Source organism: Salminus brasiliensis, chromosome 4, assembly GCF_030463535.1.
Source record: "Salminus brasiliensis chromosome 4, fSalBra1.hap2, whole genome shotgun sequence".
NCBI classification, from domain to species: domain Eukaryota; kingdom Metazoa; phylum Chordata; class Actinopteri; order Characiformes; family Bryconidae; genus Salminus; species Salminus brasiliensis.
The window spans coordinates 19,915,348-19,942,194 of NC_132881.1; the positions used below are offsets into that span (position 1 = coordinate 19,915,348).

At 37.4% G+C, this 26,847-nt stretch overlaps 1 protein-coding gene across 1 annotated transcript in view; it reads right to left on the reverse strand.

Moving 5' to 3' along the window:
• Positions 1-5,582: 5,582 nt before the first annotated feature.
• wdr11 (WD repeat domain 11) overlaps positions 5,583-26,847 on the reverse strand; it is a 72,523-nt gene continuing 51,258 nt past the window's right edge. Inside the window, exons 19-29 of the mRNA XM_072677563.1 lie at positions 24,736-24,907; positions 21,326-21,434; positions 20,685-20,747; positions 20,316-20,381; positions 18,508-18,697; positions 15,934-16,029; positions 14,283-14,448; positions 12,918-13,015; positions 10,497-10,642; positions 8,994-9,076; positions 5,583-6,701 (exon numbers count right to left, since the gene is read on the reverse strand). Of these exons, the coding sequence (XP_072533664.1) occupies positions 6,508-6,701; positions 8,994-9,076; positions 10,497-10,642; positions 12,918-13,015; positions 14,283-14,448; positions 15,934-16,029; positions 18,508-18,697; positions 20,316-20,381; positions 20,685-20,747; positions 21,326-21,434; positions 24,736-24,907 (1,383 nt within the window). The 3' untranslated portion in view covers positions 5,583-6,507. The remainder of the gene's footprint in view (positions 6,702-8,993; positions 9,077-10,496; positions 10,643-12,917; positions 13,016-14,282; positions 14,449-15,933; positions 16,030-18,507; positions 18,698-20,315; positions 20,382-20,684; positions 20,748-21,325; positions 21,435-24,735; positions 24,908-26,847) is intronic.

The window sequence follows — 26,847 nt, forward strand, 5'->3', positions numbered from 1 at the left end:
TTTCAATCCAGTTTGTTTTCATTCTGGCCTGTCATGGTTAAAAAAAACAAACAACAAAAAAACATATCCAGATAAATCGCGCAATCGAGAAAATGTGAATTTGATTGTGGTTGGATGAAAACTGGAGTGAAATGTCCCAACTAAGCACCACATTTACATTCTGTTGTGGAAAAATCAATCAATCAAATATTCGCACACACAGAGCCTTTGAGTAACATTTATTGAGAGCAACAAGCATTCAGATGTAAGTTAAGGACGGCTCTGCTTGCAGGCAGAGAACGGTTTCTATATGATATATATGATACATTGGGGCGCGTCTTCCCCCTATATGGTTATAAGATGGTTATAAGTGATATTATTGATATATTAGACAAACTCTGCGTGGATCAGACTAAATCCAGAATGGGGAAGCTGTCGAGACAGCACGTCTACGGTCTAGCCTATTTGTGTGCTCTGCTGTAGATGTTGATAGTGCACTATAGGCACCTGTGGTCCGACCTCAGCTTTTGGCATTAGTTTTCCTTAAATTACTTTTACAGTTATACTTTAAATATTTATGAGACCAGTACTTTTACACTTTCACTTGAGTAAAAAGCTTAAGTTGATACTTCAACTTCTAAAGAATAGTATCTACACTTCTACCTGAGTAATGAATGTTAATGCTTTTGATGCTCACAGTTTGAACGTAGGAGGTCATTATTTCTCCATTATGATTAGGGTTTTTCTCATGTTCATCAACCAGTTCTGTCAAGGATTTCAAGTTCGCATTTTCATCGTTGGTGTAAGTTAAAGTAATCAGTATCTGTGTACAAGCACCGTTGCTGCAAACAATCTATCAGATTGTACAATTCAAGTCTAGCTAAGTAACTAACTAGACTAAGTAGGAAAATGCCATATTTTAAACACCTTCATCACTCTGTAACCCTTCTGGAGGGCTTCCATCATCACAGTGCTATACCACCTACCCGTTAGAGCCCTCTCCTCATCCGTGTGGTTACAGATTTGCAGCCGTAGTTCAGTACACGTCCAACATAATGGAAATAGTTTGTTTTTCACCCTATAGGGGAGAACAGGGGTCCACAACCCCTTAGGGGGGACACTTTTGCTTTAATGAACCTATTGCTTTAATGATTGACACTTTTGCTTTAATGATTGACCTCAAAATCTGAAAGTTTAGCCTTATTTCTCAGCATCATTTCTGATTCCACTTTCACACTGATTACAGAGACTTGCATGACACTGATGCTTTTTGGACACCATACACAGATTCAACACTGTTGCATTTAGTACAGTATAATCTAGTTTTGCACAAAGAATTTTCTACATTTGATCTGATTGTTGGTTTATGTTTATCATGTCATGTTTATGACAATACTGTCATACTATCCTTAAACAATCTTTGCATTGTACAGTCTTGTTAGGATGTTTAGGACAGTTTTGCAGAAATGGCATTTGTAATGTTTCAAATCTTGAATAACAGTATGGACAGATATGGGATGTATCCAGCACCCCTTTGAACATTTTCACACCATAATAATGGTTAAAGATCATGTAAGAACAGGTGTATGGTTTTGTCATGAGGCACCTTTTTGTCAGCATTTCGGTACCACACTACAATTTTACAGTTTAAATGTTCAAAATGCACAATGTGAGCAAAGCTAACTGGTTTATTTGCTGATAATGCTAAATTATGTTTCATCTGCCTTGCTATTTGTTAGGCTTGAAAAATGTAATATTTGGGAAACGCATAAGGCAAAACAGAGGTTGTCATTGTTGAGAAAAACATACAGATGCTTCAACTCTTTCTGAACAAATTTTGTGTTGAAGATACCTGTCAGTTTTTTACATCCACCCCTTTGAGGGATACATTGCGTGAATCACCTTGAATGTCAATGTGTACGATATCTTTGGGCCCCACTTCATCCTTAGCAACAGTCAGCATTTGGTTTAAAATTTTAAGAACATATTCGTTAAATTCAGCAAAGGTTTCAACATTGCCTAGTGAGGTAACGTTTACCCGCCTTCTAATTTCTGTGGTATTAAACCTGTCTAATCGATTTATGATAATATTTGGATCTAACCCATCTCCCATTTGCACATCCTCTTTTTCAATATGAGGGGTTAAAGGAAAAAATATAATTAGATCTTAGTACATGTCTAAAACCACACTAGGTGTTGGAGGAGAAAAAAACATAAGATATTAGTTTGCTTAAACAACACTAGTTTCAGGGACATTATCAAAGATGAAAGAGTTGCTTTCATCATCACCAGGAGCAGTACTGATTGATGAAACTTGGGAGTTGATTTACCAGACTATCATTTAATCTCAAAGACTTCGGTTTAGTTCAAAGATGACGTCATGTGAAGGCATAACTTCTAAAATATCGTTAGGAGATGTTACAATTTCATTGTTTCAGCCATGCTCATGACTGGTTGCAATTTCATTGTTTGAGCCATGATCATGACTTTCATCGTTAGGTTGGTTCACAGCATCTATTAGAAAGGTTGTGTGGTTGAGTTGTGTACGTGTGGTGTGCATTTAGTAATCTTGACTGACTTTGATCCTGTTCACTGACTAAACTCATTCTGAGATCTAATTACACCATTTTAAAAATGGTAGATGCCAGACTTTAGATTTATAGTTTAAAAGCTCACTGTTGGCACGGTTCTGCACCATTTTGAGCTATACATTCAGAATGACAACGTTTCCATCTATGGCTTTCAGACGATTTGGGCTGACAGTATGTACACAGTATATACACCTGCAGCACTGTGTGTTGGACAGAGTGGTCAGCCACATCGGAGCCCCGCAGGGAATTGTCCTCTTTCCCTTCCTCTTCACCCTCTACACCACAGACTTCAGCTACTGCTCAGAGACGTTTTCTGGTGACTCTGCAATAGTTGAATGTATCAGCAAGGGTGATGAGGATGAGTACAGATCCACCATCTGCCGCTCAGTGTGACAGAAAGAACTGGTGGTGGACCTGAGGAGGAACAAGGCACCAGTGACCCCTGTGTCCATCAGGGGGTCAATGTGGACACTGTGGAGAACTACAAATATCTGGGAGTTTACATTGACAATAAACTAGACTGGGCTAAGAACACTGATGCCCTCTACAGGAAGGGCCAAAGTCATCTCTGTTTTCTGAGGCGCCTGAGGTCCTGAGGTTCAATATCTGCCAGGATCTTCTATGAGGCAAGTGCTATCCTTTATGCTGTTACATGCTGGGGCAGAAAGATGAGGGTGGCTGATGCCAACAGCCTCAACAAACTCAACTCCAAGGCCAGTGATGTTGTGGGTATTGGAGTTGGATTTACTGATGGCAGTGTCGGAGAGGAGGATGCTGTCTAAGCTGCATGCCATTATGGATAATGGCTCCCATCCTCTACAGCTGTAACAACTGTAATTTCCCTCCTGATTCTGATGTATGTGTGTGTGTGTGTGTGTGTGTGAGTAAGAGATTTATACTTTTTGTATCTATATGTGTGACTTTTAGTGGAAACATACCGGTTGGCTATATAGATATGGACAAAACAGTGAAGGAGAGACTTCCAGTAAATGGACCCTTATGATTGGTCAAGAGGCGGGACTTCCTGGAACAAAAAGGGTGGGCGGCATGTTCTGATTGGTCCCCTAGACCTGTCAAAACTTATCCCTGTCCCTATTCCACTCTTGCATCAAATAGTTGTCATGAGCCAATCAGATATCTAGAGTGTTTGTGGACATTTTTAACACACCTTTTGCTCTCTCAGTTTTACCGGTGTGTTTCAAACTGGCCACTACTATGTTCCAAAGACCAAAGCCAGCGTTACTTGCTTCAATGACTAGCGCCTAGTTGTCCTAACCCCTATCATAAGCAAGTGCTTTTAGAGGCTGGTTAGATACCTCATTTTCAGCTGTTCTATTACTAATAACAATAGCAAAAGATATATATATATATATATATATATATATATATATATATATATATATATATAAAATAATGTGGTGTTATAACTGAGACTGAGCAACCGTTTTGCCCTCACTTTAGCTTCACACTTTGCTTCAGGCACATGTTCTGGAGGTTCGACCAGGTGGTTGTCATCAGCCCCTTCAGCCCTATTGTCACAGTGTGCAATGCAGCAAGGGATGATCTCTGAGGCGTGCAACATGGGCACCATTCATCTCTAACTATGCACCAGCCAAGTAGAGCTTTGGCTGTACAGAGGACTGTGCTGTAACATTCTGGCATCATGCGCACACCCTGGGAAGCCAATAAATACATGTAGAAAGCTCCCTGTGTGGTTGCAAACAAAAACAAAGCAGGTTGATTTGACCTTTAGATTAAGCAATTCAGGGAGCTTTTCTGAGTTCATAATTTTTCTTGTTGATGAAGCAGTGGATCCTAATTATAGGCGTTGTACTGGCTGTTAGTGTATATATCAAAAACTGGTTGAGAATGTTCCCCTCATTGGATTAACAACTGGAAATTACAAAAGTGTGATGCTGTGGCTTAGTAAGTTATAACCACAGTTTAACTCCACCAATGTCAGAAGCATGTTGCAGGGGTTAAACACAATCACTGACTTTAAATGAAACTCTTGCTCCACTGTTAACACCATTGCTGAACTTTCAGACAATTGCTTTTTTGCTCATATTGAGGCAAACAGCACCTCTTCCACCTCAGATGACTAAAGAGTGTTGGTATGATCTCTGCATGCTCAGGAGGGTATTCTGACTGGCTTGACAGATTGACATTCGACCATTGCAATCAAGCACGGAGGGGCTGGTCTATTTTTGACTTTGTAGGCCAGCGTCATGGTTTTGAATCTGATGCGGGCAGTTAAAGGAAACCAGTGAAGAGAACACAGCAGAAGAGGCATGGCTGAATTTAGAAACATTGGAGACAAGTTGTGCTGCCACATGCCTCTCTAGTAAACAGGATATTCTGGATTTGAATCTCAGCAGTGCCTGGTAGAAAATGTCATTAAAATGTTAGTTTTGTGCATTCACAAAAAGATGCATTAGAGCATTGCAGAACATCCGTGGTGCAGTGGATAGTGCATGGACTCACATGGCACAATTGGTAAGAGAATATTTCCTGAAAAATAAGCATACTTCAACACAGGCATAAACATAGTGCATAATCTATGGCAGCTCCACCTCAAAACGTACAGCACTTAAAGGATCTCTTGTAATATTTTGGTGCAAGATACCAAAGGGTACTTTTTCAAAGGTCTTGCTGAGATCATGCCACGGTGAGTCATAGCTGTTCGTGTGACAGTTATCTGGGGCCCAAGGGTCTCATATACTTGAGACGTGAGATGATGAAGTTTGCATAGCAGAAGGTTTTATAATTTGATGTTATCACATTGCTGATGTTTAGCCCATTTGTGGCTTGTGACAAGCAAGGAGATGAATTTCATTATTTCCGGAAGTCAAGTGCCTGATTGCTGTCCGATTTTGCACTAATAGAGATTGTCATGAAAAGTAGTATTGTGAGAGTTTGAGTACTACAACACTTACGAAGTTGTTGACAACACAGCAGAATCCCTATGGTTTGGAGCAGGAAAGTGGAAAAGAAAGGGCAATATTCAGCAAATGTTTACGTACCCTAGTTTTAATGATTTTTAAGTAAAGGTATTTAAATTCTCTACATTAAACAGACTGAACATTTTGGACACCATTCTTCTTTATTATGAATTTAACAGAATTGTTCTATCCAATTCTGCCTTAAATGATCACCAAAATAACCAAGGTTTACCACATTGATATAGCAAGAAGATGGCAAGAATGAACAAATAAGAGGTAATCACATTCAGTTAAGAGAGCAATACAACATCAATCACATACAGAACTACAGAATTAATATGGCATGGCTAAACAACTGGCAATTGCACACAAACTACAATAAACACACTCTTCTCTGATAAATAATTATACAGCACTGAAAAGGGTATGGTAAACAGGAGTGCACTCCCAGCCAACATTACACAGTTGGGGGGAAAAAAGGGAAAAAAAGAAAATGGCAAAATGGCTTTTGCCATTTTCAAAATGTCTGTTCTCATTATGTCCACATGATCGTTCTACCACCAAAATTTATTCACTGTCCACTGTCCCCTGAAAACAATTTGGAATGTGTGATGCAGCATTTTCAGTGCAATATCTATGTATTTTCTCAGCTCATGTGATCTGCTCATGTGATCACATCATCTCTCTCTCTCACACACACACACACTATATTGCACATTACACAACATCTTGCCCATGCTTTGAAATTTTTACCACTCACAACATACACAATAGGCGATAAACTCAAACATAAATGAAATAGGATGCCAATCTGGTGCTGTAAATGATTTTAATCAAATATCATTTCTTATGCTTTATCCCTTCACCTCTATTCTATTCTTTAAGTCAAAACCATTCTTCAATTCCAGTCCTTTCAAAAGCAAGTCTAGTGATTTCCCTGCTTAAACTCACCCACTAAACCTGTCCCTGGACTACCTTCCTTCATTGAGAGTGATTTATTCTGTGGTCCCAAGGCTTCCATCTGCCTCCTCTTCTCCAGGGGTGACATCTGTTGGCCCCCCCTGGAAAAGCTTTTCTAGAAGGTCCTCGCCGGCTCCTCCTGCCCGTGACGCCCACAGTTCCGCTCCTTCTCGTAGCCCCATCGAGTGTAGTAGGCGGGCGTAGTCAGCAAAAGCTGTACCTATTAACTTATGTGAATGCCAGATGGTTAAGGAGAAAGCATAGCTAGCAAGAGCCTGTTTTTGTACTGGTGGGGAAAAAGGATCCAGCAACACATTATAACAACTTATCATATATATATGATAATACATCGCTAACTAATTATAAATAAAACATGTGTCCTTCAAAATTTGTAAACAGACAGAAAATCATATAACCAACTGTTCAGCTGTTGATATTTGTATTCATATTTACAACTGATGTACACAAAGGGAAATAAAGGCTGAAACCATTCAAATCCCGGTCATGCTGCTTGCCGACTGACAGCAATCCTCTAAATCATAGTGACAGTGGATTAGTCTGCTGGATCACCCGGGGCCCGATAGGTACTGAATGTATGTCCAGGCCTGGGAGGCAGTGCAATAAGGTTGTGCAACATAGTAAAGTATATTTATATCACTGATAAAGTGCATATAAGGAGGAGCTTACAAGACCACATCCCTCCCCCACATTGGGTCTTCCGAGACACTTCAGGACTGTTTCAACACAACAGATTGGAATATGTTCAAAGAAGCTGCTACCAACACCACCACCACCAAAGATCTCCAGGAGTACTTAGATACTGTCTGTTCATACATCACCAAGTGTATTGATGATGTAATTGAGCTCAAGACCCTCACTGTTCGGGCCATTTAGAAGCTGACAGAAGAGGTGTACAGCCTCATGAAAGCCAGAAATACTGCCTTCTCAGCAGGAGATCAGGTGGGCCTGAGAAGCAGTATTATTCTAGGAGGACAGCTCATCACTTCAGCGACAGCAAAGATGCACAGAGCCTGTGGCGGGGAATATAGACCATCATAGACTACAAGCCTCCCCCACAGACCTGCTGAAGCTTCACCTCTATGCTAAACGAGCTGAATGAATTCTTCGCTCCGTTTGAGGCATACAACAGCACACCTGCACAGAAATCATCTCCCCCTCCGGGCGACAAGCGAGAGACGATCATTCAGAAAGATCAATAAGAGTCTATAAGATCCAATTTGCACTACTGCTTATATTTGCACTAACCATACACAGATTTTTAATCTGCTGCAAGTATCATTTTTCATGTCTTTATTAATACACTTCATTGTTGCTGCATATGCCTCTTTACTTCTGATGTCAATTTCGAGCTATTATTAATACAAACACTTTATATATTCACACATTCCTACAAATTTGTATAAATACTATTTCTATGCTTAGTGTTATTTAATGTTTATTTAAATGTTTGATGTTTATTGTTGCACCATGGGTTCGAGAGTAAATAATTTCAATCCTGTGTATGTCCTGTACATATTTCAGTTTTGACAATAAAGCTGACTTTGACTAATGTGAACAGTTTCTACAGGTTCAGGTCTATAAATAAAGAATTCATATAATTTACACATATTACATACGTTAACATTAGTTTTAGATTTGCATACAAACTCATAGGTTGCAAACAAAGAATTAAGTAGTTTCAACTTTAGTTTAGTTATGTGTTTTTTTTTTGTTTGTTTTTTTCTTAATATTAACTACATAATACATTGAACAAAACATTTTTTTTGAAGTAGGGAATGTATCAAAAGCTTTTGGAGAGATCATAAGAGATCACTGTTTCTTTCCATCTATGGGAGGGAAGATTATCTAGAATAAGCGTAGTGCCACAGATTGTGCTATGTTTTTTTTTCTAAAACCATATACTGTCTAATATGATTAAGAACAGAAACATCACTCCTTTGAGGAGTAAAATGTGTTTTTTTTTTTTTACAGGTATAGGAAATTCTGCTTAATAAAAGAGAGCTTAAAAATTTATGTAATATATAAAATAAAAATGTATATAATGTCCAGGGACACAATCTTCAGAAAAAGGGGTCAAACCCCTACTCTCCTGTGTTTTTATTTTTTTTGTATTAATGGTGTTTAGGGCTTTAGCTACGACTCAAAGAGAAAAGGTGAACTGTAAAGAGACCATGACTTGCAGCAGGCGGTGTATGTATTACAATGGATGAAAAACTGTATTTATAGTGATTACATTTTACAAATGGTTTTCAAAGGACATTTCTTGTACTTTTATATTGTTAAAATAAAGATCAAATGTCCATGTGTCCAAAGGTTTTCATGGGATGTCCTAATTTGTTTCACAAAAAAAAAAAAAAAAATCTTTTTGTAGAGAATTCAGTTAGAAAATCAAAAAAACTGAATATGATCAGAGACATCAAAACCTTATGTTTATATGTAAATGTATAAACCACAACTCATTGTTCACATAGTTTAGCAACAGGAGGCATCTTTGAAAGGATATTTGTGGTGTCATTGGCCTCCATCACTCCATACTTCAGACAGGCTTCAATAAAAAGTGCTGCTCGGTCAAAATACCTCATGCTGTTAGAGAAACATGTTGTTAGTTTCCTGTGGGCTTTTTAGTAAAACCAATATATTCTCTTCTACATTATAAATCTTTCTGGCATTACAAAACAGGAGAATAAACAAGCAGTTGTCTCAAAATCCACACATCCACATCAGAATTCTGTATGGTACTGCAAGGTGGGATACAAACCATTTCATTTAACATAAGTAACTCATCAGTACAGAAAGGAGAGATTCAGTGCAGAATAGAATGTAAAAAAAACCCCACTGAAATAATAACACCCTCAAAGAAGGAAGACTGCTAATTAAAGAAAAAAAAAGGAAAACATTAAGCAGAACAAAGTTTCCCATATTATCTACTGCCTTTCATTTTCTTTACTGATCAAATGATGGGCCACATCTAATCACATCACACATCTAATCTACACACTCTTACTGAATGGCTGTACTCTAAATAATTCCAAAAAATCATCTAGATAATGGCAATCCTGGTTGTTAGCTAAATGGTTTCAGCGGATCTATTTTGTCACTGGATTAAATGTGAGCTATGCATTAATATTCAGGATTGTACACATTTTACTGAATTTATTTTCACAGCTATGGAGGGTGTGGGTATAGCAGTAGGAAATTTGGTTTTGGGAGGAAAACATATGTTCTTTTTAAAGAAAAGTTAAATATTTGGAGTAAGAAGTCCCTCAACACAAAGAAAAGGCACAAATTAGCATATGCCCATAATTTAAGGAAATTTAGGAAAGCGACAAGGTGTTCACTGATTATCTACCATTAGCATTACATGCTAGATAGCAATTGTAAGATACAAATTGTAAGCATCTTGCTCAGCATAGATGCATTCTACTTAATTTGTTTATCATTCAAACATACAATATAAATCAATGGCACTGCTTTCTATTATGACTGGAACAACAATCACAATAATAATGATAACAATAACAACAATAATCATAATGTAATTAGTATCACTGCTAATTAATGTATACATCAAATTTAACAAATGATTCTATAGAACTGTAATTTGTCTTTTGACATAATTTATATATAAATCAATCAGGACATGTTTATCGTTACAGTAAACATTTATCCTATAATGTTCCAGTACACAGTTATCCTATTTTTTCAACAACAAACTGTTTAGGTTAAAAGGAGAGGCTTGCATTCTGGTATGATATTTAGAAATAAAAACAATCCTTTGCCTTTTTTACTGGGAAAAAAGTGCACATTGTCATTTGCATTCAACGTAAGGTAGGGGTTTATTTACACGTTGGCATAGCCACAGCTCCTCTTACCTCCAGAGCAAGCGCAAAAGTGAAAGTACAACTACATTTGGGATAAATAAATACAAAGATGTAAATAACACAAAGACGTATGTTCAAGGGTGGAGGGAAAGGTAGAGGTAGTTAGGGACAGAGATGCAGACCTGTGAAGCATCTCGCCCACTTTGTGGAAACAGCCCAGCGACAGCAGAACAAGAACAGCTTTAGACTTCTGGTTGACCTGAGAGGAGCAGAGGTGCTCGGCCCATCGCTTTAGCACATCTGAAGCCTCTGCTGGGTTAAGACTCACCTGAAAATAAAGGGAGTGAGAGATTCGTTTTTTAAATTTCTTTCAAATCCAAATATAGGTAACAGTTCACATTAGGTAACATTGTCTAACATTGCCTAAAGAAAACCTCTGTCTAATGGAAGACAAACCATCTACAAAAAGAACTCCAAATCAATCCAATCCAAACCATTCTCAACTTGATGACCTCAACAGCAACTGCAGAACTGAAACACTGTGAAACTCTAGCCCCATAGCCCATAACAGAAGTTAATACTCCCATTCCCTACTTAATGATGGAACATGATGTCAGGATATTCAGCAAATAAAAATGGCAAAAGGAACCCTGACCTTGCCTGGACTCCCATATTCCATTGAAAGTCTGAGACAGCCAGCTAGCCTTGGTATTCAGAGACATTCAGAGGTCTGGTATACTGTTCCAAACCAGTTCAAATGTGTCAGTTTGAAAAAGGTCTTCAGGCTCTTTGGGACAATGAGGGAGCACATAAAGCAAATTTTAAATATTTTATATTTTTTATATAGTTAACATATTTTTAAATCAAGTAAGAGCCCTAACAGCAAATAAAAAATGTCCTTTTTTAATAAACAAAGGTGCTACAAAGGGTTCTTTGAATGATCCTATAGAACAGGGTTGGAGTACCGAAAGCCGAAGTCCAGCACAGCAACTAAACTGAAACCTGCCAATTTAAAGGTAAGTTGAATCAGGTGTGCTTGAGCAGGAAAACCACAAAACTACAGGAATCTAGCCATCCAATTTCCCACCCTGGAACAGAAGAACCGTTTTTTCAGATGCGAGTGTGAAGAATATTTAAATGGGGAGTGAAGGTTCTTTAGATCTTAAAAAGAGTCTTTAAACTTATTTTTAACAAATTTAAACATACTGATATTTGATCTCTACATTTTAACAATGTTAAGAAATTAAGGCAATATACCTAAACAATCATGCGCTCAGCTGCAAATGATTAGAACACCATTAGAAAGTTTTTATTTAAACCTGGACGGGATTTCTTAGAAATATTATCTATTAGAAATCACCCATTCCACTGTCTGCCAAATCATTTACAAGTTAAAGAATCCTAACATATCGTCACCAGACCAGCGGGTATCTCTTGTCACAGTTGATGTCAAAGCACATTTTTCATCAGAAAGACAGCACAAATTGGATTTTCAAGAGAGGCCTGAAAGGAAGAAACCCAATCCTGTCAGAAAAAACCCAAATGAAGAAAAATCATTATTTGACAAAGACTGGGACTTCTAGAACTATATCCTTTGGACATAAGAGTCTTGCCCTGATGTGTTTTTGACAGCGAGGGTGAGACCTATTTTCCCCCCTCACAGGAACTGCCTTTCTCTAATTTCACAATTTTTTTTTTTAAGAAAGTCATTTCTTTAGTATTATTTGTGTATACACTGCCTATCCAAAAAAAATGTCGCCAATGGAGCAATGAAGGAAGGTCATGTCGTCTGATTAGTCTAGATTTACCCCGTTCCAGAACGATGGGTGCATCAGGGCAAGAAGAGAGGCGGCTGAAGGGATGCACCCATCATGCCTAGTGCCTTCTGTACAAGCCTGTAGGGGCAGTGCTTTGATCTGGGGTTCCTGCAGTTGGTCAGGTCTAGGTTCAGCAACACTATGTAAATGAGGCCAGCTGACTACCTGAATATACTGAATGACCAAGTTATTCCATCAATGGATTTTTTTCTTCCTTGACAATGCCAGGATTAATCTGGCTCAAACTGCGAAACAGTGGTTCAGGGAGCATGAGATATCATTTTAACACATGGATTGGCCACCACCCCTGGAGTCCAACGAAATATCAGAGTGTGTGTTATTTTCGCCAGGCAGTGTATTAGCTCCATCTCTTAATACTGTTTAAATGAAGGTCAAATGTCCATGTATTTAAGTCTGTTAAAAAAATGACATGGGATGTCCTATAACAGAAATATCAGAAAGGATTTTATGATAATAACCCGAGAAATGGAAAACAAAAACCCTTTGGCAGAGGCCGATGCAACTAGCTGCCATAGCCTAAGGAACACTTGAAGACAGTATTAGCACACCACCACTACTGACAGCAATTTGCATGCAGCGTATGTCTTGGCTGGCTGACTCTGTTCAGAGTGGCAAATACAATGAATACTGTGACATTTTATGCCCATTCTATCCATTTCCACAGTATCCACAAACCTATTCAGCTTGACTTCTTCCCTATTACCATTTCCCGGCAGCATCATACTGTAGACCTGAGAGGTTGACAGCTTCTGCTGTGTGCTATACCTTTGCCAGCCAGGCAGCACGATTCCATTCTCCATATGTCTGCAGATACCGACATGCATCTGCTGCTTTGTCAATCAGACACAGCAACTGCACACCTTCTGCAGAGAGAGAGGGAGAGCAGGGTAAAGAAGGATAGCAGAGAGTAGAAATAACATGGTGGCATGGTCAATTACCAACAGCTCCAGGAATCCTGTGTGTAATTGGGTAGAGTGTTGCTGTAAGTTTTTGCTGGGTGTTGTCATAAGTCTTGGAGTGGTGCTCTATACACACTTTGCTCTGGACCGTTTTTCAGTGTGTGTGTGTGTGTGTGTGTGTGTGTGTGTGTGTGTGTGTGTGTGTGTGGAAAACCAAGTAGACAGTGTGGTTACTTTTCAGATCTTTTTGAAGGAAATAAAACTAAGAAATAGCCAGCCATAGAGCAGGGTGTCCATCTCTGAAGCAGTGCAAGGTTTCCTGTGCTCCAACAGAACACATTCAACACAAAACTGCAGAACTAAGGGGGCCTCATTTATTAACGGTCCAAATGTGCCAAAAATTTAATTTGTTAAGAGGTTTATTTATACGGAAATTCATCCAACATTCCTAAAGAAACATTTGGCAAAAAAATCTGTGTATATTTACATAATCTTTGAGTCAACATTAAGGCCCATATGCATAATATTTCAGAGACAGCAAGAACTGACATGAATATGTCTGTTCTACACATGTGCAAATTTGATTAGTGAACTCCTGTTGCCGGTAGTCTGCCGTTAAACCATGACAGAAATTGTGGCTACTAGTGGCTTTTTGCTGTAGCCACTAAAACACAAATTTTAAGCTAGATAAAATGTAAAACAATATTGTTTGCTATATTTAATTAGAATTTTAATTACAGCATATATCAGCAATATTCCTCAAAAGACACTTTGTTTCAGATGTAGCCATCTGTTTTTTTCACAAAGCAGGATTTCTGAACTGGCTAGCCAACTCAAGGCCAACGGAGTCCCTTAGCTCTCCTTTTAATTAGAGAGGCCAGATACAAGATTTCTGGCTAATGAGGTAAGGACTGCCCACCTGTCCGAACTGACACTGATGGAAGATTGAGTGTTGTGGTCTCCTGCTACAGAACACAGGACATCTAATCAGATAATATGGGTCCTCTTTGCATCCAGTTTGGGATGCATGTGAAATGCGGATTCATCACCAACGTTTAACCATAACAGTATGGAATACAGATTAATTCTGCTGTTACTTTTTACAGTAAAAAAATCCTAAATCTCATCACAATATGAACTACCCACAAAAGACGGTATAAAAAATATAATAATATGATAACTACACTAAATTCTACAAATGTGAGTGACAATGCGGGGGTAGTCTGCATACCTGCTAGCTTGCCACTGGCAATCATGTTGGTGGCAACTAGCTTGATGGTGCTCTGGGATGGCCCAGAGGAAGGAATGGTGGTCACGAGACAGGCCTTGAGTGAGTCACAATAGTAACTGGGGTTGTCTGCATTCGTCTCCAAAAGCAACTGCACTGCTCGATCTGTCTATAGAAGCAGGGAAACATCACTATTGTGCCAGGGATTAACTGGTTTTCTGAAGCAGACTCATTCTAATAGAGATGGATTCAGAGCAGAAATGACAGAAATAGAACCCTTATTGACTGATGGATTTTTGTCAAACTGTACATAAGGTGGTAAAGGAGAATACAGCAAAAATGATTACCAAATACAAACTGTAATTACTCATTTGACCCAATTTGAGAGGATTGAGAGGGAATAAGAGTCATGTCACTGAATTTTGTCTAAATGTATTTGCAAGAAATGCTAGCATTGGTAAAAATGCTCCAGCTAGTTACATTACTATTATACTATAACAATTTTACTTTATATAAGTTTAATAACTAATATAATTAATAATTAAATAATTAATAATAATAACTCTTCATTTTACTCCAGTTTCAAGTATGGCAATAAACCTCCTTTTCAAGTTTTCAAGTAGGGCAATAAACCTGCTACAATCTTATTATTTGTCAAAATCAATGGAATATCTGGCATTCCCATAGTCACAATATAATATCCAATATATTATAGTCTGTCCTGAATTTGAAATGACTACCTGAAACAAGAAATGAGTACCTAGCTGTCCCAGTAATGTTCAACAATTGACCCAGAATCTACCAATTAGTCATAAACATTAAAGCTTAAATGGAACAAATGTAATGTTAACCTTTTTATCAACCCAACTAGTCACCCTTCGCGCCCAAAACTCACAGCTCTTAAAACCTATGCTTCATACAAAACCACTAACAGATCACATTAGCTTTAAACAAATAAAAGGCATAGACATAATTTATTTAAACATCAGGAGCCTTCTTCAGTGGGATAAAGTGAATCATCTTTGATCTCACATTCTGGTCCAAATATAGTTGTAGTAACTGAATCCTAGTTAAAACAAGCCATGACAAAATCAGAAGCAGCTCTAACAAATTTTAATATTTACAGATCGAACAGGAAAGCAAGGGGTGGTAGTGTGGCCAAGTGGGTACTAGCCAAGTAAAACTCTATCAAAAGAAACATGTTTAGAATTTTAGCCTGGCGAATTCTACAGGTGTATTTGACTCTGATATTAGTGACCAGTTAAAAAAAAAAACATTTTAATGATTTTAATTTTTAACTGACCTGGCTCTTATCAACATAAACTATACTACTGAAATCTCAGATGTTGACTTAGCATTAGATTATTAAAAAACAATAGCCAACATTTCTGGCAGAGATAAACAAAATGTGCACCACCCTCCATGTAAAACATACACCCCCTGTGTCTTTACAAATCCATCAACACTATCAACACAAAAAATAGCAAAGGAGAAGATGGGTTGGCCCCCTTTTCTCTGAAGCTTTCATTCCTGGTGAATGACCAATTCAAGATGCTTCCCCTGTGCAAATTCAGTTCTGTCACTACACCAATCACCAAGGGTGTCCCTCAAGGTTTAAGTAAGACATTATAAATTTAAGAATTGAGTAACTAACCTGTCCCAGAAGAAGCAGCTGGTCAGCACATTTCTTAGTATGCTCATAGCTGGACCTCTTTACCTCCTGCAGATGAACTCTTTCAAGCTGGAACCTCTGTGAAAGTCAGAAAGCAAGACAGTGAGAAAGCGAGAGAGAGTTAAGAGAGGTATACAAATACATATATACATAGAGATAAATGATTGGCCCTCTTTGGTCTAAACATAGCAAACCCTACATTGCAAACAGCTGTCAGAAAGATGGTTTTCCATCTCACTGATTGGATTCTGGGCACACAGAGTGAAAAACTGATCAAATGCAGTCAGTAATCTCCATTGAGACACAACGAATAGTAAGCAGGAGGTGGAGGCAATAGAGTAATAAATGTCTGCCTGAAAAATGAGATGTTGAATTTGTAAAAGCATTTAAAAGCAACACAAAAAAACACAATAACAATACAAAAAATAGGCATTTACAGGTTTCCTTGTTGGAAAAGATTGCTAAAGACATTGACACTTATGCACTCTTCTATAAGGTGGAGTGGTACACACCCTTGATCAAGAAGTAGGCATTTGCTTATCCTTTCATATGAACCATGTACAGGTGAAACCAGAAGTTTACATACACCATATAAAAAGACATATATGCATTTTTTTTCCTCACTGTCTAACATGAATTTAGTATAAATGTTTCCAGTTTTAGGTCAATTAGGATTCAACTGTATATGATAATGTTGTTGGGCCACCACAAGATTTTGGATATGAACAATGAAAGGTTAGAAATATTTACCTAACTAAAACGTATAGTAGGATCAAGATTTGGTTTCTTGATCAAAGGTCTAATAACTGCTTATTTAAAAGGTATTTGGTTATAATTGGTAGTACTTATTTTAGTAGTTGCACAGTGTGTGCAAGTTGTGCAATTTGCAGAGATTATTTTTTCCTAGTTTTAGCTGTGGAAGTGAATAAAGGTTTGTAAATGGTAGTAAGAATAGCCAGAGGTTTGGTACCAGCCTATACCATAAATTTCTCAATCAGTGAGCTTTAGTGAGTGTCATTCTACTTTATAAGTCTGTACTTCCAGCCAGAATGAAATACCTTTAGCTTGGTTGCCCATCATTTCTGTTCTAATTTCTGTACTGTTTGTTTTAAAGTACAAGTTTGTTAATTGCACCATTGTGCAAGTTTTTTAGTTTTTTAGTTGTAAATGTATGTTCCTGAAATGAGAAGAAATTAGTATTAGTAGAAATTAGTAGAAAGTCCTACAACATATTTCAATATGGCATGTTTCTGAAACGGATTATAAATTCTTTGTATAAGAACAAATGCATTTTGGTACACAGCATTAAGCATAAGATTTTTTCTTAAATATTCTTGAATATTAGAAGAGTCACAGCTAGGTATTCTCCTTAAGCCCAAAATGTAAAAACAAATCCCCACTTCCATGATTTATGCTTATTTCTGCTCTTAGTGTTAAAAGCACTATTATATAAAAAGTGAACCATAACAAATACTAAATGCGACATGAAATTCATGAATTAAATGGCACCATAGTGAGAATCAGTGTGTGTGTATGTATCTAGACATGCTAGACGGCAGCAAAGGCGATAAAAATTAGTCACGTTTTGTTGGACTGTGTCACGCCAATGACTAAAAAAATGTGGACGCTGTTCATTCCCTGTCATTCTATATAAATTAAGCCATACCTGTCTGCCATGTTCCAGAGTCTGTGCAGTAGAGATCAGAGTTAAAGCCAAACTCGTCTACTCATTTGGTAGACTCAGACCGAGCATGCCTCAGACCGCATTCACTGAGCTTACAGCACAGAAGCAAAGTGGACTTTTTACAGTAAGTTCATTGGACACATTATTTCACACAGCAACATGCATGATGCAACTCAATGAAAAATATTTTTTACTTCAATTCTTAGCCCTAAAGGCCCATGGAATACTACTGACATTCACATTTGTTGAAACCATGGAGCTGTCACAGAGGTTAGTGGGTAGGTGGTTGAAATGCTAACAATGCTTGAAATGCTGATTAATAACAGAGAGAGAAAACACAGTGAGACCACTGATCATCTATACATCTCAAAATCCAATTTTGTGTGGATTTCATATAATTGCAAAGCTGCAAGGCAGTTCTTTGTTATGGTGCACACTTACATGGAATGCAAAACATGCTTGGAGTGGGCAATATGACAATATTATATTGTATATGTTAAATCCATATCCATATCGTGGATATCGTCAGTGATTAAAGAACACTGTCCAACTGCATGTTTCTTTACAACGAAATATTATATAAATTATGATTTAATTTATATAATATCATTTTTAATTGGATGTTTAATTGGATGGAGTACAGCACATTTAAAATAAAAAACACTGTACTATATATGGGATAGCATTTGAGTAGACTCTTTAAGAAACTGGGACTACTGATGCATTTTGTCTGCATGTCAAAATATTGCAATATGTATGTATAGAGAAAATGTCTTTAAATATTGTGATATAATATTTCTTAGCATACTGCCCAGCCCTAAAATACACGAAGTTCGACACAGCAAAATAGTAAAAGGCTCTGTGTTGGGTACCTGAAAAAAGGAGCTTTCACACAGTACGTCGTGGCAGATGTCTAGGTGGCCCTGGGGTGCACTATGGGAGCCCTCTGTCTGAGGCTGGCTGTCAGAAGCAGGCACACTCAGCTGCCTTGCCTGAGCGAAGGACTGCATATAATGCGCCGCCACTGTCCAGAACTGCAAGTCTGACTCGTCACCAAACAGACTGAGACAGAAGAACATGATACAGTTGAGTTTAAGCCTTGTGCTAGCCTATCTATTCTAGAATGACACTTTATTATTATTAATTATTCAAAGCAAAGCCGTTACTCTTGTACAAGTATGTTAAACAAAGGCTTTACAAGAAATAATTTGTGCCTCTATAAGAAACCTCTGGTAGCTGACTGAATGTGACATTAAAAGGTAATTCCACCATTTATTTCACTTTCTGAATAAATAATAACTTACTTTACAACTCAACTATGATTGTATGGAAGTATTTCAGAGTGGTTTGATGCAAAATGTGCTATTCTTGAATTTACTGACTTCATTGCAGTGGTGGTAAAAGGAACCAGTGGCCACAATGCATACAATAAAAGTATATATTTTCCTGACCAGTAAGCCTACATCTTTTTTATGTGTTTTTGTATGTAATACTGATATCTGTAAAACTTTTTATTTGCCACTACTTGGCTACACAACATCCCCTGCATGTACTCTCTCTGCATGCATTTTATGTTAGTATTTAAATGTAGTATGTTTCATACTAAATCTTATCTCAGAACAGTCTTATACATAACAATGTATTTGACATTAAGTAGGCATAACCATTTCACTCTTTAGATGAACAACCAGGTTCCAATAACCACCACTATGAACAATTCTGACTTGGCAAGTTTGATGCAAATTTTAAAGCACTGTAAATACTCCTCAATCTACAGCAGGTCCCTGATATACAGCTCTGGGAAAAAATAAAGGACCACCCTACATTATCAGTTTCTCTGGTTTTACTATTTATTTATTTCACATTTGGCAATGTGCTGAGAAACATTAACACTTGCTTTGTATTTCATAAACCATAAACATTTCCCTTAAATTCCACATAAAAATATTGCTATTTAGAGCATTTATTTTCTGAAATGACAACTGCTCAAATAATGCAAAGAAATTATTACAATAATGCAAAGAAGGTATTATTCACATTTAAACAATACAGTACTAACATTTGACCTTTAAGATCATTCGAAAATCACTATGGTCATATCAGCTTTCATGTCTTGGCAGGCTCTCCACTAGTCTTTCACATTGCTGTTGGGTGACTTTATTCCATTTATAGTATGCAAATTCAGGTAACTTAGCTTTGTTTGATGAAATGTCTGAAATAAAATGGCTGCCATACACCATAGAGATGCAGATATAAATATAATTAAAAATCTGTGAAAAGACCTTAAAATAACATTACAAGCAAGATGGCCCAAGAATATATCAAAATTAAAAGTCTTTTTCAAGGAAGAATGGGCAGAAATTCACAAGACTGAAGGACTGCTACAAAAAGTATTTAAACTGTGATGCTGGCCAAAGGTGTTGTAAAAGTATTAAGGTTAATAAAAAAATCAAACTGTAAAAGCAATGTTTCATCTTTAACTTTATGCCTTTTGAAAATCAAGTCAAATTTTACTCACTTGTTACAGGACTGATTAATGAATGATTGAATAATTTCCATTTAAAAAACATTAGTTTGGCATTATAGCCTATATGGTATATAGGTTACAAATATTAAGTTTGTTTATGTATCTGTACTATTATTACATTAAACAGTTACACATACACAAAGACTCCCATACCGTGACACAAGGAGGCAACGTTGCAACAGACTGAGCTCTGGGTCTTGGAGTACACTTTTGATGTCACTGAGAAAGAAGCAAGATACAGTACATCTGAGGATAGTTAATATAAAAAATAAAAAATCTTACTACCACTTATCTTCCTCAAAATGGTGAGAACATATTTAGTGTAATGAAACAAATTTTTTTTTCAGCTGTCACATCCTCAAATGTTATGTTGGACAGAGTGACTGTTTTAGAAGAAAATGAAAAAAAATGAAATAGCAGTTTCTTTTCAGAGAAAAAAACTGGGCTTTAAGTATAACTGTGCTTTCTTTGATATTTTCTTTGTTACCTTTTTTTTAATCGCTGACCGTAGTCCATACTCACTTAGACAGAGAATTCAGTTGCTCCTGAATCAAGCCTTTGATTTCATCCTTCTCCTGGTAGTCCCTAAAATATAGTATACATTTCGCAGGATTTAACACATCTTAACATATACTGTCCCCTAAACACACTTCCACCATAGATCTGCTTCATACTTTGTATGGACACTTGTCAGACAAATCAATTTGGAATGAATGATACAGTTTTTGTGAACATTTAAGCTTCGGTGTACATGAATTAATCTCATGACAAAGCTATAAAATCAAGCGTGGTAAATAGGTCAATCCAAAAATGTTCCAGTATGTGAAGTATGATAAGATTTAAAAATACATAAGCTCAGGTCTATATGTGTACATCAGTAGTGACAGTATACACTAAGGTGGCTATCCGAAACTCAAAAATCTTAAATGATGATCCGCTTACATTAGACATTAGAATAGAACTAAAATGGAAGATGGATGTATGACATTTTTCACAAATACAGCCCCAAGTGCATATGCTCATAATTACAGTGCATACTGAAATGTGTTCATTTCCCCAAAACTCAACATTTTAACTATAGATCTGCTTCAGACTTGGTGCACACATTTGTCTAATATCATTTCAGAAGATACTGGTACAACATAGTACTGTTTAACACGCACACTTGAGTAATATCCATGGTGTAGCTTCCAGACCAGGGCTGCAGAAGGAGGAAGGCTTTCAGAGTGAGTGCTGCACGGGGGAGCAGCAGGTATGGACACCAGACTGGATCTGTGTTTGTATGCAACAGAAACAGTTATTTAAACACAATGAGAAATCTCATCACCGGCTATTATTGTACTGATGTAAATGGATGAATTAGCACTTATCTGATTTATACAATCCAAATATTTAGGCTCTCAAATCACACTACAGGCTAAAACTGCCCGTGAAAAATGCACATACTTATTTCCACTGAGTTGCCTATGAGAGCAAAAACAAAGAGGATTTTTTTTTATTTTTTTTATCCAAGGACACAATATTTGAGGCTGACCACAAATATCCAGATGATACAAGACATCCAAATATGAAATGAGTCAACATCTCAGTCTGGTGGACTATAACTGTGACTTGCAAGCAGAGATAAGGTCATTTGCCAAGATGTAACCTAAAAGAAACTGTAATTCCGCATTTTGGGGGGAATGAGAAGGATTCAGCAATAATAGCTCTCTCTCAGTTTCTCAAATGCTTCTTATTAGAATAAACTTTCTGAGTCTAAAGCAAGTGATTTAGATATCGCTATTCTGCAAACTGGCTAAAAGTTTTCAGCAGCAGATTGACATGACCTGTTCTCCTTCTATAATTATGCGCATTTGTTGCTCTAGAAAAACACATTTCATGGGTGAGTAATGTTTCATTAGTGTGCAAAGGATACTGGTTGAAGTTAATATAAATGAGAAATCCATTGCAGTACCAGCAGGAAATATACTTTGGGTTAGCTCTGGAAAAATATGTTTACTAACAAAATGTTAATCATTTATATAAAAATAATATACAAAACAATAATTGGAGGACAGGCAGTGAAATAGGCCATGTACTTGTACATGTACACTGTTTGCCCTTTAATTGATTAAAAGATTTCTGAAGTCCCTATCGGCAAAATCGTCCCTAATGGCCAAAAATTACACACCTCTCCACATACTCAGACAAGGTGATTTTGCGGCAAACCTCTGTTCGCAAACTGGAGGAGGTGACAAGCCTGCGGGAAATATTTGTGGCTTAGAGGGGAGAATGCAGAGGTCAACCATTTGTATGTTCAATGTGGCTAAGGGGCCAGGTTCGTGTTCCCCAGCATCAGTCTCCAAGCTTCTGTAACAGGTTCTACACATGGATAAGTAGAGACAGTCTGGTGAAAAGCCATGGCTCATCGTGTCAAAGCTGCACTACTAAGTATGATGAAAAACATGGCTCAGGTCTATATGTGTACATCAATAGTGACAGTATACACTAAGGTGGCTATCCGTAATTCTTCAGGAATTCATTCAAGTTCAAGATTCTTTCTTGTTTAGTTATCTTATTTGGGTTAGATATACCCTGACAAGTATGTTGGTTTTTACCAATTACTGATTGGTAAAAACACCAGTTGTAAAAAATGCTATACAAATACATTTGAATTGATCTGATTTTTACAACTTATGTTTTCACAAAGCAGTTTTTTATAGTAGTGATGTACTATATTGTCAAAAAATGTCTTTTTATTTAAATTATTTTTTGGATTTTGTCGATAACGATAATTAGACAATACTTTTCATCCTTCAAAATGTGTTTGTAAAAGTCTTGCATTACGTTAGCTTGTTTATTTAGTAAAATTGAAGTATCTTTTTCTCACATTAAATTGTAATTTAATATGAATGTACTATATTTATATTACAATATATTTATATTTCATGTTATTTACTGTCATTTTCAAAGTTGTATCATTTTACTTTATGTATGTTTAAACATCTTAATAAATTTAAGATTTGTTTTACTTAAATTTCTTCTAAGTTTCTTATAAAAGTATACAGGGGTCACACTTTCTGGTGGCGGCACATTCTGTCACCCCTCTACACTTCTGAAGGAAACAGTGCAGTCACATAATCTGATAATGGCTGTCTTTGCCAGAATATGTGATTGCACACAAGTAGAAATCTCACAGAAAGGTCACAGAATTTGACAGTCATAGATTACGGTTCAACAGGTCCTTGGCTGGTTTAAGCTTGTGAGCAGTGAGCAGCGGACTCCCGAAGTTTTTAATAATCTTTATATTCAGCACGGAGATTAGTTTGCAAATGGTGAAATAAGTTTGTTGTCAAGCAGTCTTCAATTACAACCAATTTTTAACATGGTTTGCAGAAAGCAGTCTTTTGAGAAACCTCTGTGTTATCAAAGCAAAACCACCTCCAAGCTAGCGAGGATGAGTCAGGTCTAGCAACTACATATAACGACGCAGACAGGCAGAGTGCTTGTGTTTTGACTCCTAGCGCAGTTTGTTCACTCATTTTTAAATCCAGTCAGTCCTAGGCAGAAGACTTGTGTTGCGAACATGTAGGCTATGCTATGGTGCTGCATGCACTCCGTGCACATGCACAATAAGTAGTCTATCCTATCAGGCTAACGGGCACAGTGAATATGTAAACTCTTAAGTCGTGTTTTTAAGTGGTTTCCGCAAAGTAAGTGACATACTCGATACTGTCTGCTCGCACATCGTTAAAACAACAATTAAGATATTATCGTAGACTATACACATTTTATAGATCTGACTACAATAGTCTATAGTTACAGTCTATAACTAAAAAAAGAAAGCCATGCAAGACAGACATTGTGTGACCTGTGGAGACCATGTATTTCAGTCACTAAGCTAATGCTACAGAGACACAGAGTACAGAGTACATACAGCACAGCAAAGTGTTGATAAAAAACTTGAAGTTGAGCGACTGGTCTTAGAGTGAAAGTTGTTATGCAACATGTTATGCAATGTTTAAGTTGGCTAATTATGCTAAGGTAAGTTAGCTAGCAGGCTAAACCCCACAGTACAAACCGTGTTTCAGCTAGATAAGGATCAAATCACACATGTTTAGAGGATAAAGACTCATATTTAAAAACACAAAGTTAAGAAAATAGTCTTAGGAGTAACTTGACAGCTGTTAAGAACATGTTGGCTCTGGGTATTGCTGAATGTGGCTTGTAATTTAACTAACTTCAATAATTTAATCTTTAAGGAGTCAGATTAAATCAATAATTATATTCACGCATGTGGATATAATCCATGTGGAGTACGGATATACAGGAGGAAACCCCACAATCCCTAAACAAAGAGCACTGTTTTTTTTTTTTTTTTTATAAAAATTGCAATTACATCACCTTTACCTTTAAACACTGTTCGAAAGAATCACATCATCTAAATAATCTAAATAAAGAACTAAATATTTAATGGGGTGTACTTATTTTTACATGACTGCATATACACAACATTTTTTACTCGATTAGTCATTTCCACCTCCTTTCCTTTCTGCTGGTTTTAGAGCTATACATTAAAACATGCAGTAAGTACCAGTTAGATCCTGCTCATCCATCCTATAGCTTGCAGACTTCATAGCCATCTCCAATACTCGTACACAGCCATCGTCGGAGGCCAGTACCACCTTGTCCGAGGTGCACCAGTCAATGTCCAGAATACGGTAACTCACATTCCGGCCTACTCTGATGCTGCTTACCATTTGCACCTGCAGAAATGTTTATGCGTAATCACAAAATTAGTCTGAATTCATTTATAAATGTTAACAATGTCCTCCAAAACAACAAAAAACACATGAAAGCGATATTCTGACAACCAAGCACTGCAAGTTTAATGGAACCCTACTCAAATTGTTTGTAATTTGGGTCCACACACGCAGGCATGCACGCACGCACACACTGTATGGAAATTTGTTGGATGACCACAACCCCAATTCATCCTAAAAGTATTGGATGGAGCACCATCATTCCAGAGAAAACAATCCAACTGCTTCACAGCTCAATGCTGGGCTGATATATACCCCTCTAGCCCACACCTGGCATTAATTTCTCTCTCACACAATCACACACACATTGCATGGACATTTAGGATATTAACATGTCTAGAACTCAGTCATCAAATATCATCACATCAATATTTACTCACCATTTATTTGATTCATGAGTAACACTTAAATTATGAAGAATTGAATCATGAGTCAAACATAGTACATTATATTGAGTAGCACCGATACATTCAAACCACGGTCAACAGAAATATAAGATTTATGATCACATGCTCCAGAGAGCCCTATTTTATTGGCAATACATCTCCTGGACAAGCACTTTGTATCGATGTCAGTGATGGGTGTGACTTAAAGTGGCTGAATGCATTTAATAGAAGGGGTGTCCACAAACATACATATAGTGTACTGGGTCATTGTCTAGAACTCCACTATTCTATTTTCATTCTCTTCCACGCGGACGGCTAAAGAAAAACAGGATCTGTTATTGTCTAAAGAATGCTCCCATAGTGATGCAAATCACCGCTTGCAGCTATATTTTTTATTCTTTTTCTTTTCTAGAAAAAAACATAAGTCACCCAGAAATACAATTTGATCCATAGGTGTAGTTTTCTACCCACTACTCAGGCAAGTACAATGACTCCAATTACCCAGATGGTGGCGCTATAGAGCAATGTTTTGCATTGTGGCACATCTCAAAAAAGTGTACAAAGTCTTTCCTTTTTATTTATACAGTGAATATCAGCATTGCTAAGTGTCCCGGCATAGTTTTCAACACACAGCCACAGTCAAACATACCTTGACATCTAACACACACATGAAAGTAAGTACAATTTTATATATATATATATATATATATACAGTGAGTCCAAGAAGTATTTGATCCCTTGCTGATTTTCTTTGTTTGCCCACTAATAAAGACACTATCCTTCTGCACTTTTAATGGTAGATATATTCTAACATGGAGAGACAGAATATCAAGACAAAAATCCAGAATATAATTTTAAAGAATATATTTTAATTAATTTGTATTTCAATGAGGAAAATAAGTATTTGATCCCTCTTGCCAAACACACTCAATACTTAGTGGCAAAGCCTTTGTTTGCAAGCACAGCGGTGAGACGTTTGTTGTAGTTAACCACAAGTTTAGCACACACACCAGGGGGAATTTTGGCCCACTCTTCTTTGCAGATCCTCTCTAAATCATGAAGGTTGGTGGGCTGTCGCTTGGCAACTCTGACCTTCAGCTCCCTCCATAGATTTTCGATCGGATTGAGGTCTGGCGACTGGCTGGGCCACTCCATGACCTTAATGTGATTTTTCTTGAGCCAATCCTTTGTTGCCTTTGCTGTATGTTTAGGGTCGTTATCATGTTGGAAGACCCAACCACGGCCCATTTTCAGATCCCTGGCAGAGGGGAGGAGGTTGTCCCTCAGGATTGTGCGGTACATGGCTCCATCCATCTTCCCAGTGATGCGGTGAAGTAGCCCTGTACCCTTGGCAGAGAAACACCCCCAAAACATTATGCTTCCACCTCCATGCTTGACGGTGGGCACAGTGTTCTTGGGGTCATAGGCAGCATTTTTCTTCCTCCACACATGGCGGGTGGAGTTGAGGCCAAAAAGTTCAATTTTGGTCTCGTCTGA